The sequence below is a fragment of the Gymnogyps californianus genome, chromosome Z (genome assembly GCF_018139145.2).
Source record: "Gymnogyps californianus isolate 813 chromosome Z, ASM1813914v2, whole genome shotgun sequence".
NCBI classification, from domain to species: domain Eukaryota; kingdom Metazoa; phylum Chordata; class Aves; order Accipitriformes; family Cathartidae; genus Gymnogyps; species Gymnogyps californianus.
Window position 1 is genome coordinate 47,675,135 of NC_059500.1, and position 16,718 is coordinate 47,691,852.

The following is a 16,718-nucleotide window of genomic DNA, read 5'->3' on the forward strand; positions in this document are numbered from 1 at the left end:
CAGACTCATGAAAGCTTAGCTATAGCTGCATAGATGTAGTAATTTGCATTTGATCAGAGATTGAAAACTAGACAAATGATAAAGTCTTGAATTTTTTAAACGAGTGAATTTCTGAAGATAAACTATTTTCCTATCAAATCAAAGGCTTTTCTGATGCAGGGAATCTGTAGTCTGCAATTTAGATTGTAGTCAAAGGATTGGCTTTTTAATATGTCCTTGATCAGGAGGGAATCTCTGCCAACTGATGCCAGCTGGAGTTACTCATGCAGATCAAGGCATATCTGTATTATACAATACTGATTTGTTTGCATATATTCAAATGAAAGCAATTTAGTTTTAAGCTGCCTTCTTTGCTAATCACCTGATCTTGATCTCCTGTTCCTTCTACCCCATCCTTTGTAAACTAAAATGAGCTGCAAAATCTGTCTGAGTTCAGCGAATCTAGATTAATTAAGAATTTTCTATAACAATCTATCCTATTTTGGGTCTGTGGAATCAAGCATTTTCATTCACCTAAACTCTCATGGTACCAGATGGTGTGAAAATTACTCTTAGGTAGTCAAACCCGTAGTACATAGGACTGTTAAAGAGGAAACAAGTTCCTACCTTTTCCTAGAAATAAGAACAGTAACATAAAATTCCTATGGATTATTTTAGTAACCCCACCTAAAGATGAGAAAAAAGGCATGAGAGAAGATCTGTGCCTAAGATGAAACCTTTGGGGCTTTCTGTAAATTTGAATGACTTAGAAATATCCTCAGCTGGTCCTTTTTCCTGGTGGCTCTGTACTTCCCCTTCACTGAATGACTTTTGATTTGGTTTGAAGGAGGAAAATGGCAGGGAAAGGAAGGGAGAAGGCATAGCTCTGCTGTCTTTTTACATCTCACTGTGTTCATGCAGGCTAGTACTACTGCTTTCCTCAGTTTCATGCTTTTGATAGTCGATATTATGTCTTTTAATGATTTCCTCACACTGTTTGTTACCTACACTGAGTGAATCAAATGGAAGGTAATGATGTAAAACAATGGAAGCTGAACCATGCATGTACTGAGAAATAAAAATAAACCAAAATACAGTTTCCATTTCAAATGTTGAGGTTAATTTCCATGGCAGTGACTTATAACTGTGGAACAGTCTCCTGAATGAAGCGGTGTAACTTACAATGTTAAAAGTCAATGTAAGAAATTCTTCCTGCAGATGGGAGGAGGCTTTTGGAAATGTGAAAAAAATTGAAGACAACTTCAATTAAGCTAATCTAAAATAGTTTGAATCTCTGTGGAGACATTTTCTTTTCAGTTCAATAATCGCTCAAGTTTCTCTATTAAAAAAACCTAACCAGTTTCAAACAATCTCAAACAAAAGACTAGAATATCCTTATATAACCTGCATCGCTTTAATTAAACTTTTTAAATTGAACCTTAAATTAAAAGGTCCTACACCATCCTGGAGTAGGTGGAGACATGGGTGGCTCCACAGATACTTCTCAGAAAATGTCTCAGTTGCATCATTTGCATCACTTGCAAAAAATGCATTTGTGTATTTGGGGCATCACAAGCCAAATTCTCAAACATATGAAGCTGAGTTGGAGTCTGAAACCTAAAGAAATCCTTTAGCAAACTGGCATACGTGTTGTGTGAAAATTATGCAGGCACCTTTCAGTATCTACGCATGCTTCTGGATAAGCACTTTTTAAATGCCCCTACTGTTTCATAAGAAGTTTAAATATTTGGAAGTATGATTTGCATTTTTTCCTCTGTTTATCTTTCTCTTATCTGATACCCCAATCACTTCCCTTTCTCTCTTTCTCTTTTTCTTTCTTTAACTCTTTGTTTCTTTTTCCCCTTCTAACTAAAATCTCTGCCACTGACCCTGTGCACTGAAATAACGAAATGTCTTGCTATTTATGATTATGTTCTACGCTGAGATACTCTTCTGCAGGCAATTTTACTCTAGGTACCATATACCAAAAAAGATAATCTTTGCAATGTATCGTGAATGGCTAATTATTTTTTTGGAGCATGGTGTGTTTGTGAAAAGATAGGGGCTGCTGAAAGGACAGTACTGCTTATTAAATCTTTGTGGTATTTTTATTACTTTCCAAGTGATTTGCTGTTGACAAATTAATTCCACTTCCCAGCAAATGATAGCTGCTAGTCCCTGTGGACTGTGCATATGCTTCTTCACATACAAAAGTGTTGGTACAGGACTTTGAAGGTTCCATTTGTGAGAAGAGAAGAGGGGATTTCTTTCTTGACTAATGGTTTATTCTTGCGTGTCTTTTATTTTAGCTTGGAAATGGTGACTGTTAACCAACTAACTGAGTTCATTCATGACTTCTTACTGTTACTTCCCACTGTTAATCAATTATGTGATTCCATTGAAATATCTTTTGGTCTTAAGCCTGTGCTGTTTTTGCTGCAGGAATACCAACAGTTTTCAATGTTTTTTTTAAACTGGAGATGGAGAATTAAAACAGTCATGGGCTCTGTACGGTAATAGTGTTCTTAATTAGAAGTGTACTGTACTATAGCCACCAGTTATACTTTTAAAAAAGATAAAGACTTAAAGAGCAATAGCAATGAGGATAACAATAAAGAAAGGCAGATATACATCATCTTTCTACACAACATAGATTGTCATAAGCTGTCCAAAGAGTCCTTACATAGAAAGATCAACCAATATAGAGGAAGGATTAAATTAATTTCAGTTAATATTTGCCACCTTTGACATTGCCTAGTTTGAATGTGTCATTTGGACTCAATGGTCAATAAAGAGTGACAGTACCTGGGACCTCTCCTAGGATGGGGTGAGTTGCTCTGGAGACAGCCTAGATGATGAGCTGCATGGTTAACCTCATGGGAGACAAAACCTACCTGGCAGATTGAGAAGAAAATTTACCTTTGAGAAGCTGGTATGGAAATCATGTATTCTGGAGATTTCTTCTTCCCCTTCTGAAGTATCTGTAGAAGTCACAGGCAAATATCTGAGTCCAAAGTGACGAAGTTGACCAGAGTCACCATGATGTTCATGGTGTATATGGGTTCATCTGAAATTCTGTGTTACTGTACTACTAACTGAGACCTGAAACTGTTTGTGTTTGTTTGTAATATCTTTATTCATCTGTATTCATCTTCTGTTGAGGCTGAAATCCTACATCAGCACTTTTATAGGTGGAACTTTACTGACTGCTTCCGAAGAAAAATGATAGCTTTTGTTTTCCATTTCCTCTTCAATTTGCTGAGTTGTCAGAAGAGAAAAAAAAAAATTTACATTTTTATTTCCACTAAAAAGAAAAAAAAGTATATATGAGAACATCAGATAGTGTTTAGTAACGTGTTTACTGTTTGAGGGGGGATGGAAATGGATTATTGGCACTGATTTATGGAGCCTAAGCTATGGCAAAGAAACTTTGCTTCTCAAAATGGCTGCATTTTAATAATGACAATGCTTTCTTTTAGGAAAGTTCAAGGAAAGGGCCTCAATTCTGCATAAGATTGCCAAAAAGAAGTGCCAGGTGGAAGACAGTGAAAGGCAGAATGGAGCTGCTAATCATGGTGAGTGCAGCAGTACAGATTTATCACCTGTTCCCGAGGGCCTTTTTCACTGTTTTATTTTGCTTGAAAATCCATAGGGATTAATTTATCCTACTTCATTTATGCTATCTTAGTAAAAATATTCTGATTCCCTATGCAAAAGAGTATGAAACTTATGGACGGGACAGGAGTTAAGTGCAAGAATAGAAATTCGGTTAAGGCATCTAGAAAGCCTTCCAGCAGGGTTGAAAAGAAAAAGCAATGCTGATTTTGGATATGTGTTGAAGTGACAGAAATTGAGAGACAAAACTTACTTGCACTTTATAGGTGAAAATTTAATGAATTTATTGAGCTGCTCTAGGACAGTATGTGTTTTATGGGGTATCACCCTTGTCACAAAAAGAAACAACCTTCATGTTTAAGATTTGATTTGTCTATCTACTACTTGCTGAGAGTCATTTAGGCCCATCTATGCTAATTGTGCAAAATTAGCTTACTATGGTTTTCCATTAAGGGTAAGAATTTGTATTTTAGTTCAAAAATTCCTATACTAAAAGAAAATCTGTACTATGTCCTGTTTGCTCTACTTTATGTCAGCACGTTCTCTGCATTAGAAAACCAGATGCAAATGTGTCTGATAAAAGCTGAATCATTTTATTAGTTGACACTTTTTCTGACCTTGTGCTATGTTTAGATACCATTTGCTTCCAGAATCAAGCAGTTGGATGGGACAGTCTGTTAATAAACCATAATGCTGGCTGTGGGGTTAAAAGACAACACACATGCACTGAAATAATTACAGATAGTCTGGCACTCCGCTGTGGCTGGGATCTCAGATTTTTAATTTAGAAGAATCTCAGGATAGCAGTAATGTAACTAGACAGCTGTATTTACTTCTGTGCACAAGAGCATACCATAAGGCATGTTGAACTTGAGTTAGACATTTCATATTGTTATTTCCCATAATTTTATATTGTCCAAGGGATTTTTGGCCATTGCCATTTTTATCTAGTACATACTTAAAGAGATAATTACTGTTTAGAGAATTACAAGATAGTCAAAGTAAGAATAAATTTGAATAACTTTGGCATCAGAACCAAAGGCCCAATTTTATCCCTTTAATTCCTGTGAAAGTTTTGCACAAGGACTGTAGGATTCTGTTTTAAACATCATTCTCTGTTATTGGATGTTATTAGACCATCCATTTACTCTTTTCCAACATTTTTGCATGAGAAAGAGCATGATTACAGCTTGGAAGTAACTTTACTAATTGCAGGGCTTAGTGTGTTATAAAAGTTATATCTTGATGAATATATCCCCTCACCTGTAAATGCAACATGTTGCATTCTTTAATGTCTGGGGAGAATGCTATGTGTCACTTTTTACCTGAAGTATTAGGCTCAGTGAGTTTAACATAAACAAAGAGCACTTAATATTGCAAAGAATGTAAATTTTTCTAGGACATGAATACCAGAAGAATAGTGGTATTGAATGCATTTGAACCATTCTTCAAATGGAAGCTCACCACTCATAAGAATTTTATTCAAAATGTGTACTGTTCAAATGGAAGACAGAATTTTTGTCTCTCTCTTTTAAAGGCAGATGTTGGTCCACCTTCAGTATTTGATGATTTACTCAGACTGAATATGTGACAGCAGTTGCACTAATAGATTTGTTACTTAATATTCTGTTCTTTTCCCACTCTTATTTATGGATGATGCTACAGAAAAAAGTGCGAAAGTGGAAGTTGCAGTAACACCACCAAGTGATTCAGGACCAGTGCAGAATGGAATCGCCCATAACGTTGAAGAAGAGGTTAATGTCTTTTTTATTCTTCTTTTTATTTTTATATTGGTAAATATATTGCATGCTTGATTGTGCTTTTCACTGAAAGTATAGATCTTAATAGCAAGAAGCTGTTAATATGAACTGTCTACAAAATATTTAATCTTCATTTACAACTGAACCCAATGGTTTACCATATATAAAAGCTCTTCTTTTGTGCCCCTGCCCTTCAGTTGAAGGTAAGATTGTAGTCTGGAATGTGTTCTTTTAGGAAATGTATTTTTACTTATCAGATAAGATGTTCGCAGCCCTAAATACAGCTAATGGAAATTGCTTGTCTGATTACCATCACATTGCACAAAACCTGTTCTCTTAAGAGGGTGGCCTGTCATGTTGTGCTTCATGGGATAGTTAAAAGTAGTTATAAAAGAGGAGCTGTACACAAACTTCTCTATCCTGCCTTGTGTTATCTTGAGACAAATAACAAATTAAGCTGAATGAGATATAGTATACGAATGTTTCTATGACTCTTATTGCATATGGTTAAAATCTGCAAAGGAAGTAATTAAACACTTAAATGTATTTTAACATATACCTTTTGTAGATAATAAGTAACTGCATAACTGTGTCTAACTTGCACAATGGCTACTGAAATAGCTATACAGTTGAGCTAGCTTCTTTAAATAAGTTGTAATTCTCAAGAGCAGCTGACTGCAAAATTTGGCCCTGCCAGGCCCTTTTTTAATGTCTTTTAATTTTTTAAAAATTCTATTAATACCACCTGCATCCCAAGTAGGCAAACAAGTGGAAAAATGCTGGTGAATTGATTTTGCTAAACTTGGACACTGCTCTTTCAGACTGAGACAGCAAAACCTGCATAGAGAGAGAAAGTCTTGTTAAAAATAATCCTTGACACAGAAGCTTTTATAATGGTTTTGTTTGTGCAGTTTACTTCTTAGCCTTCTCTTTAGACTATAGTGACACAAGAAAGGTACTGCAAGAGATGGCTGAGCAGTGGTCTATACCATAACATGAGCTTCCCCTTATTAAAAGTGGGATGAGCTGTGTTGCATTTACGTACAGCAAAATCATGCAAAAAAGGCAATGGCCATGTTTTGGTTTGAATCGTCCCAGGTTTAGGTTTTGATATTTTAGTTGCTTTCGCTTATTTGTCATTTAACAAAATTGTTAGTCCAAGTCAGAGGTCATCTTGCCTTCTTCATGACCTAAGCAGTGTCACTGTAGGTGAAACTCTTTCCTTGAGAGGTTCTGCAAGCCAAAGGAAAAATTAGAAGTGGTGTACAAGTAACGGAGTGTGTTTATGTCTGTTGGCTGCTTCCTAAACACAATTATCCCTCACAAGGAGCGTAATTTATACTGAATTATAGTTATAACAGAGAGAAGTTATCTGATTTTTTCTGCAAGACTGGGAAAAAACACTGCAATGTGTAGTAGTGTGAGTCTTTGGGAAAAGATTCTGTTTGCTTTACACAGCATTACTCTTACGTAAATGAGATGAGTAAAATCTATGTAATAAAAAATCTCAGCATCACACTTCAATACTCAACATTTTAAAGTAAGGAAAGATCAGTTTTCACATCCATTTGCATCCTGTTCTGAGAGTCCGACCTCACCGCTGCAGTGGAATATGTCTTTAGACTATTTTTTAACTCCAGCAAAAAAAATAACAAAATCCAAAGCAAAGTGGCCTTTAGACTTCTGTTCTCAAAGGTTAATAAGGGATGACATAGCCTGGTATAACCTGTTTGGGTGTATATAAATCAGTCTGTAGGATGTATGAAAACTCTAATAGACTCCAATAGAGTTCAGTAGCTTAAGAAGGAAACTCGTCTTGCTTTGTAAGATTTTTTCCACTGAGATGGTTCAATGAAAACAATGAAGGAAAGGCAATCTTAAGCAATCACATCTCACAGCAATGTCCATATGCTATCATTTTGCATTGTAATGAAGCAGTTTCTAAGCTTGTTCAGAAATCTGCAAGGTCAAGCAGCCTCATCATTCAAGACGATGGTTTCAATTTCCAGCAACGGCAGGGTAAGGAGGGAAAATTATTGCAACAGTACATTACTCAGCGATGTCTTCCTCTCATCTCCCTTTAGACATTTTAAACTTTCAGTGAGGCAGGGTTTGGAACTTTTATGTTAATTTCAGCAAGTATTAGGACATTCTGAAAAACTATTGTGCTGTATCAGAGGTGGGATACATTATTTATCCTTATCCAAATGACAAGATGGAGCAAGCAGGGAGGTTTGTAACTGATGGAGGAGTGATTCTGCAGATTTAGCTCCATCAATCTAAAAGAAAGGATTTTAGGTATCTGCTGTCACAATAAAAAATAGCAATCCCCTAATAACATTTTGAGATGGCCCACGCTGGGTTCCTCCCCAGTGGCCTCTCTAATTTTGTCTTCTTCCAGTGATAATCTAACAGCTGCTGCTATCGCAGGCTGCTTCAGTTATTGATATGCTGGAACCTATTTTGTAATTTAAAAGTATCTGTTGGAATTTTTGAAAAGTTTTAATAAAAATAGTCTACTCATCCTTGTAACAAATAAGTAGGTTTCTATGATACGTAGGACCCTAGTTTGCTTTGAAGTTCTCTGCCTACTCTGTACTGTACAGGGACCTTTCCTCAACGTATTGCCTAGCTTTTGTGCACAGCTTCCTGATACACCTTCTCAAGCTGTGGCATCACTCTGAAGCTAACACTGGGCTACGCCATTTCCTTCTGCTTTGTTTATTGACTTCACGGACACTAACAGGATTGCTCCTGATTTATAGAAGTTTAGGCAATGACGGAATCACACATAGAGCATTCACGTGACCTTTTTCTTTGATGAAGATTAGAATTTGAGGAAGGGAAATCGGTCATTGCCCTCCTAAGCCTTCTTTCTAGCTTTTCGAAACTTTATGCAGATGCTACGTACTCCTAGGAAATAGTATATCTTCAAAGAGCGTGGTTTCAGTTCTGAGAGCAGCTCTGTTAAGGGAAGTAATACTGAGGGCACAGGATAGTATGCCAGCCAGTTCTCATCAATAGTTTCTCCTTCTCTTTCAAAAACTTGCTCATTAAAGCTGAGCGACAGGAACAAACTCATTACAGCTCAGTCTTGACCTACAAATGCTCTTGAATTTTGATCTTTTTGTGAACAAGTATTCTCCATTTTATACTGAGACATCATTTGCTTCTGTTCCATGAGTAGGATTCAATCTGGTGGCTTGAATTTTTGATGATTTTTCCTTACTCCGATGCAAAAGGAAGTGCTGTAGTGTCAGAATTTGGAAATACAGTATAAAATTGCTTCTCTCCAATTTTCCACTTGTATATGTCCAAAGATACAGTTTTGTGATCCATAAGCGCTGCTTAGAAAATCTCTTAAGAAAACTTACCATTAGTGCCTCCATGTCCCAGTGATGATCATTTAGAACTGAGAAAGTTAGAGACACTGTCCATCTTGAGGAACCAAGCTGCAAATACGCCTTTGGGAGAAAAAATGTTGTCCTGAAAACTGTGGGCTGGGAAATGGGTGTACTCACATAGCAGGTCATCAAGCGTTCCTACAATATGTTTGCAGTGAGGATACAGAAGACGTGCATAGGGATCTAATTCTTTCTCTTCCATTGTCAAGTTCCACTATGGTCTTCATGCTTTTCCCTCTTGCAAAACAACCATAGTCACATTTGTGTTTTTTCTTACTTTTCACTGGTGCAGATTATGGTGCCCGGGTCTAAATCCCTAGACACAAGCATTTTAGTAATATGAAGATCTGTATTGGAGTTAGAATTGTCTGAAAATAAGTACAATGAAAATTGTATGTTCCACTAGTACAAAGAGAATATGCAAATAAATCCATCTTACTTACAAACCCCCTGTTCTTTTAGAAGTATGATGTTGAGCAAAGGACCTTGTGAAAGGAAAGTCTCAGGCTAAGACTGCAAGAACAGGGGGAAAAAATAGCCTTTATGTTGTATTTTAATTTTCATATATTTGTAAATTCAACTTCTTTTAAAAAAAGCATAATACTCTTGAGTGCCATGATTTGGTTTTCCTTATACCTCTCCTGGTTTCTTTAGGGTTTTTTTGGCCATCTTTATATTTTTTCCAGACTCTTATTCTTTCCTCCTTTCCTTCTTTTTCAATTGCACAAGGCTGAAACACTACACAAGACAGAGTTGAGGACACTGTCAGTTAATGACTTTCACAAGGTTTCATGAACTAGGTGAATTTCACTTTATTCCCTTTTCTTTTTTTTTTTTTCCTTTTAATTTCTTCATTTGTCTCTTCCAAACTACACTGTCTTCCTTTTCCCTTTTTCCCAGGCCCTTAACTCCGTTCTTCTTACTCCACTCTGCTCCAGGGAACCTCAGCTGTCCTCTTGCTAGCCCAAGCCCTTGAGCAACAAGATAAACTCTGTCCTAATGCTGCTTGCAGAAATTCAAAAAGGCTTTCCAGAAAACGTCCCCAGCAACCCAGTCATTTGTCCCAGACAGTAAGACTCATATAATCCCACTCCCATTGTAAGCAGCAGCAGCTCTCCTACATGTTGATAGAACCGGGATCCTCAGCTGAGAAGGACAGACAGCTGTGGTCTCCTTCCCAGCCCCTAACCAGCACAGCAGGGAACAATACCTCCTCCCACCATATGGTCTGTAAGACGTTCCTGCTTTGTTTGCAGCCAGAAATTGCCTTCCCTCCTGCTGAATATTGCATCTTCCTCAGGGATTTTGTTCTGCTTACGGCATTCTGTCTCTTAACCTTTAGCAGGTTGCCACAAAGGAGAATAGTCTGTTATATAAAACTTCATAGAGTGGTACCGAGCGTGTATGAGAAAATGAAAGAAGACTAAAAGGACAGACTATCTCATTAAATGTTTTATAGGGTGCCCTTCAGAGAAATGATCCTTCTGAGAAGTCCAGTTGTCTCCCTTCCTCTCCCTCCCCGCCACCTTCTTAACAAGCATTTGATTAAGCGTGTTCAGTCATAGTCGTTTTAACCTGTGGCGTTCCTAAAAATAGCTTCCAATCTGAAGATAACACCTTTTCCTCCCACCTACACACACACACACACGCACACACATATGCGGACGCACACGTACACATGCGCACACTTTTACCTGTTTCCATGGAAACCCCACTGGAAAATGTTTGCATGCCAACCATATTAGAGAGAACTTTTCCATGAAAATATAAGGCAACTTGTATGTCACAGGAAAATGCCACAAATGCTTTATTGTTTTCATTGGATCTAATCCGCTTACCTGAGCAACAGTGTGGTAAAGCATGTTTTGCCTTCCCCACCAAAGAGCAGCAGCTCGGTGCGCTGTGTTTCAGGACAGAGCCCCTGGCGGGGACAGATCTCCCCTGCCCTGGAGTACTCACTCTGTTTGCATCAAATTAACATGATGTTAATCTGAGTAGTGTTGCGTTCTCTGTCTCAGGCTATGATTCTGGGCTAAATTAAACATTTCTGTTTCATAGAGAGAGGGTAGAGGAGATCAGAGCAGCCTTTGTTGTAAAGCCATGATATGTTCCAGTATCCCTGGTACTTGTTTGATTGATCATTAAAAATACATTTTCCAAAGCCCAAACGTTTTTTCAGTTGCCACACTAATTCTGAAGTAAATGCTTGCGTTTTATTTGCCGGTATAGCTCTTTGTAACTTCATGAGAGTGGCGCTGCCATCAAAAGGGATTGATCTTTATTTTCCCAAGGCTACTCAGTTGCCTATTCCACATTTTTTCCACTGTATACCAGTTTGACTTACTTGAAAACTAGGACAGTGAAAAATGGCGTGAAGACAAAGGCTTATTCTTCAGATGTGTCTCCATCATACCATAGCTGTTACTTCTCCTGGTGGGCTGACTGCAGTTTTGACTATTACATTCTGAGTACTTCTTTACAAATTCCCTGAAGAGTGCTGGCAGTAACATGGGCATAAAAAACTGCATATAAGCTCCAGGAGCTGTGCTTTCAGATATTTGTGCAAGAGCCTAAGAGGACACAAGCAGCAATAGCAGAATCTGGAGCAAATACCTGCCTGAGCCTTGCTCTTTCCCATAGTCTCCACTCAAAAGGTAGTTCTTTTCAGTGAGTTCACAGTGCAGAGAGGATTAGTACAAATTAGCTGCCCTAAGAAGAGTATCCATGTATACAGAGTGCGTTCTTAAAGCTCAGGGGTTTATTTTTACTCCCTGCTTGAATTTTACTCAAGAATTCATGAGGAAAGACGTTGTTTTCTGTCTTAGTTGCCCCATAGAAATTGCGTACTACTGTACTAGCTTACAGTCTCACCTTCTTTCACATTTTTTTTTTCCAAATGAGAGGTAGGAGAAGATAAATGAGCAATTCAAGTTACAGACAAGAAACAGAAAGCAGAGACTTGAGGCTGTTCACAGTAGGGCTCCAATTGCCTTTGTCCTCTGCCTTTCTAGTGAAATAAATTAATGTGAGATTTGCTATTCTAAAGGAAAAAATCAATCTCAATTCTGAAAATCAGTACTTACCTCTGAGACAGGCAACATTTTGAGACATCCTAATTTTTTCTTGATTCACTCATTGTGAGAAGTTGAATTGTGCAGAGCTCTTCACTGCCAAGGAAAAAAAAAGCTCAGCAGTCTTTTGCAGCACTATCAGGCAAAGAAAGAAATTGTGTTTTTATAGGTGGTACAATATGTATACTTTAACATAAGGAAATTGAACTGCAAATAGTTCCTGTCTGCAGTTTCCTTTCTTCTGGAGTCCTAATGCTAATTCTGTATTGATTAATGATATCAGAAGTGAAAATCCACAAGAAATGTACAAGCATGAGAATTTATAGGTCAGCTCTTCAGCTTAGTTGGGCTAACAGAATAATCCTCAAAATATAATATTTATAATTCATACGCAATAGCTGTTATACAATACAGACTAGTTGGTAAATAGTGGCAGATTCAGTTTTTCAGTTAAGTGTGAGGTGGTTCATTGTACTTGTTTTCCATTTTGTCCTACTGTCAGGAAAAAAGTATAAAAATGCAGTTTGATGTTGTGCCAGAAAAGCAGCTGTTTTTCCTAAGATTGTATGAGCGTAAGCATCCATGGAGACAATGATTTTCTGATGTTTGCTAGAAGCAGTGACTACATTGTGACTTTGGCAGATGGAGTTTGCTATAAGCTGTTGTTTATAAACAAAATAGTTATTGATGAAATGTCACCGTATGTTTGTATTGTTTATATAATATGAAACACACCATCATTTCCTCTGTTTGGAAAAAATTTTCTTGGGAGATTGGGAAAAGTTGTCAGACCAGTCCTGAGCAAACCATTAAGAGATTTTTTCTGTGGGATTACAGACAAGTATTAGATAGATGTTCTCAGATGAAGAACTTGTGAAAGATGGAGCATCCAGAGATTTGGTACCTTTCTCATTGCTTGTAATGAGTTACATAGAAGAAGAATTGAAGTAGCAAGAATAGCGTTATGAATATACATAGATTGGTTTAAAAGAAAATAATATTTGTTACAGATATACAAAAGAGAACACAGAGCAAAACAACACTTCTAATCTCATTTCTTGAAAATAGGGAATCATAACTATATTTTTTGTAGTTTAAAGATGTACCTCATTAACCCTGGTAGAATACGCAAAGGGAGCATTTTCCTATTAGAGAATTAATTTGGTTATCATTATCGATTAATATGCGCTAGGGTACCACATCCATCCCATCTAGGCATGAGTATACATATGATATTCAGCACTGCAAATGTATAAGTAACAAAAAGACAGTCCCAAGCACAAGCAAGAAAAAAATTAGGATACAATAAATAAAGAGTGGAAAGAATTATCACAGCTAATGGGAATTTCATAGAAACACATTAATGACTATTACACATGAAGATCTAATGCAGCTTATGTCTAAGCCTTTAATGACTGGTTGAGGGATCAGGAGCACAAGTAGTGTTCTCCTCTATCCTTCCAGTTGCAGGGAATGATGAGGGAAGAAACAGGAGGACCCAGCAGATCAATAGCTGGCTTCGAGACTGGTGTCACCGGCAGAATTTTGGGTTTTTTGGTCATGGGTTGGTCTACACAACATCAGGCCTGCTGGCAACAGACACAGTACACCTGTCTCGAAGAGGGAAAAGGATCTTTGTGCAGGAGTTAGCAGGGCTCATTGAAAGAGCTTTAAACTACATTTGAAGGGGGAAAGGGATAAAACCAGGCTCGCTAGAGATAAGCCTGGGGGTGGCATGCCAATGTTTGAGAGACGGTGTGCTAGCAAGGTCCTTCAGTCCATTCCACAATGTGCTGAGTACACTCGAGCATATTTGAAATGTTCCTGTACTAATGCACACAGCACCCTAGCCATCTCAGTGGAGGCAAGGGATGGAGATCCATGTGGCAGTAAAGACGCAAGGGTTGTTGATGCGTTAGAAACCACAGAAGCACCTCAAGACAGACACATAGGAATTAGGGCTTCTCCCCCCAAAAAGTGGCAGGATGAATACCCCAACTGAAGTGCATCTACACCAATGCATGCAGCATAGGCAACAAACAGGAGGAGTTGGAAGCCATTGTGCAGCTGGAAAACTATGATATAGTTGCAATCATGGAAACATGGTGGGATGACTCACACAACTGGAGTGCTGCAATGGATGGCTATAAACTCTTCAGAAGGGATAGGCAAGGAAGGAGAGGCGGTAGGGTAGTCCTGTGTGTTAGGGAGTGTTTTGACTGTCTAGAGCTTGATGATGGTGATGAAAAGGTTGAGTGTTTATGGGTAAGAATCAGGGGAAAGGCCAACAAGGCAGATATCATGGTGGGAGTCTGTTATAGACCACCCAACCAGGATGAAGAAACAGATGAAACAGTCTATAAGCAGCTGGGACAAGTCTCACAATTGCTAGCCCTTGTTCTCATGGCGGACTTCAACTTAGCAGATGTCTGCTGGAAATACAATGCAGCAAAGAGGAAACAGTCTAGGAGGTTGCTGGAGTGTGTGGAAGATAACTTCCTGACACAGTTGGTGAGTGATCCAACTAGGGAAGGCACCTTGCTGGACCTACTGTTTGCGAACACAGAAGGACTTGTGTGTGATGTGATGGTTGGAGGCCATCTTGGGCACAGCGATCATGAAATGATAGTTTTCAGTTCTCGGAGAAGTAAGGAGGGAGGTTAGCAGAACTGCCACCTTGGACTTCCAGAGGGCAGACTTTGGCCTGTTAGGAACCTGGTTGACAGTCCCGTGGGAGGCAGTCCTGAAGGGCAAAGGAGTCCAGTAAGGCTGGACATTCTTCAAGAAGGAAATCTTAAAGGCACAGGAGCAGGCCGTCCCCATGTGCCGAAAGACAAGCTGGCGGGGAAGAAGACCAACCTGGCTGAACAGAGAGCTTTGGCTGGAACTCAGGAAAAAAAGAAGAAGGGGCAGGCAACTCAGGAGGACCACAAGGATGTCGTGAGGTTATGCAGGGTGAAAATTAGAAGGGCCAAAGCCCAACTAGAACTTAATTTGGCTACTGCAGTAAAAGACAATAAAAAATGTTTCTATAAATACATTCACTACAAAAGGAGGGCTAAGGAGAATCTCCATCCTTTATTGGATGTTGGGGAAAATATAGTGACAAAGGATAAGGATGTACTTAATGCCTTCTTTGCCTCAGTCTTTAATAGTAAGACCAGTTGTTCTCAGGGTACCCAGCCTCCTTGAGCTGGAAGACAGGGACGGAGAGCAGAATGAAGCCCCCATAATCCAAGGGGAAATGGTTAGCGAGTTGCTACACCACTTAGACACACACAAGTCTATGGGACCAGATGGGATCTACCCAAGGATACTGAGGGAGCTGGCAGAAGTGCTCACCAGTCCACTTTCAATCATTTATCAGCAGTCCTGGCTAACCGGGGAGGTCCCAGTTGACTGGAGGTTAGCAAAAGTGACACCCATCTACAATAAGGGCCAGAAGGAAGATCTGGGGAACTACAGGCCTGTCAGTCTGACCTTGGTGCCGAGGAAGGTTATGGAGCAGATCATCCTAAGTGCTATCACTCGGCACATACAGGACAATGAGGTGATCAGGCCCAGTCATCATCGGTGTATGGAAAGCAGGTCCTGCTTGACTAACCTGATCTCCTTCTATGACAAGGTGACCTGCATAGTGGATGAAGGAAAGGCTGCGAATGTTGTTTACCTGGACTTTAGTAAAGCCTCTGACACCATTTCCCACACCATTCTTCTGGAGAAACTGGCTGCTCATGGCTTGGACGGGTGCACTCTTTGCTGGGTAAAAAAACTGGCTGGATGGCTGGGCCCAAGGAGTTGTGGTGAATGAAATTAAACCCAGTTGGCAGCCAGTCACAAGTGGTGTTCCCCAGGGCTCAGTATCAGGGCCAGTTCTGTTTAATATCTTTATCAATGATCTGGATGAGGGGATCGAGTGCACCTTCAGTAAGTTTGCAGACGACACCAAGTTGGGCAGGAGTGTTGATCTGCTTGAGGGTAGAAAGGCTCTGCAGAGGGATCTGGACAGGCTGGATCGATGGGTCAAGGCCAACTGTATGAGATTCAACACGGCTAAGCGCCACATACTGCACTTGGGTCACAACAACCCCATGCAACGCTGCAGGCTTGGGGAAGAGTGGCTGGAAAGCTGCCCAGCAGAAAAGAACCTGGGGGTGTTGGTTGACAGCCACCTGAATATGAGCTGGCAGTGTGCCCAGGTGGCCAAGAAGGCCAATAGCATCCTGGCTTGTATCAGAAATAGTGTGGCCAGCAGGACTAGGGAAGGGATTGTCCCTTTGTACTAGGCACTGGTGAGGCCACACCTTGAATACCATGTTCAGTTTAGAGCCCCTCACTACAAGAAAGACATTGAGGTGCTGGAACAAGTCCAAAGAAGAGCAACGACGCTGGGGAAGGGTCTAGAGAACAAGTCTTATGAGGAGTGGCTGAGGGAACTGGGATTGTTTAGCCTGGAGAAAAGGAGGCTCAGGGAAGACCTTCTTGCTCTCTACAGCTACCTGAAAGGAGGTTGTAGCGAGGTGGGTGTCAGTCTCTTCTCCCAAGTAACAAGTGATAGGATGAGAGGAAACGGCCTCAGGTTGTGCTAGGGGAGGTTTCGATTGCATATTAGGAAAAATTTCTGCACTGAAAGGGTTGTCAAGCGCTGGAACAGGCTGCCCAGGGAAGTGGCTGAGTCACCATCCCTGGAGGTATTTAAAAGACATGTAGATGTGGCACTTAGGGACATGGTTTAGTGGTGGACTTTGCAGTGTTAAGTTTACGGTTGGACTCGATGATCTTAAGGATCTTTTCCAACCTAAATGATTCTACAATTCTATGATTCTATGAATTTGTGGAAGATGAAGAAATATGCCACATTCCCATACTTCTTCCTTGAGTGCCCATGT

At 39.6% G+C, this 16,718-nt stretch overlaps 1 protein-coding gene across 1 annotated transcript in view; it reads left to right on the top strand.

Annotated features, from left to right (window-relative positions):
- Nucleotides 1–16,718, top strand: part of SLC24A2 (solute carrier family 24 member 2) — a 109,276-nt gene that overhangs the window by 78,878 nt on the left and 13,680 nt on the right. The window contains exons 5-6 of the mRNA XM_050913275.1: nt 3,459–3,554; nt 5,260–5,348. Of these exons, the coding sequence (XP_050769232.1) occupies nt 3,459–3,554; nt 5,260–5,348 (185 nt within the window). The remainder of the gene's footprint in view (nt 1–3,458; nt 3,555–5,259; nt 5,349–16,718) is intronic.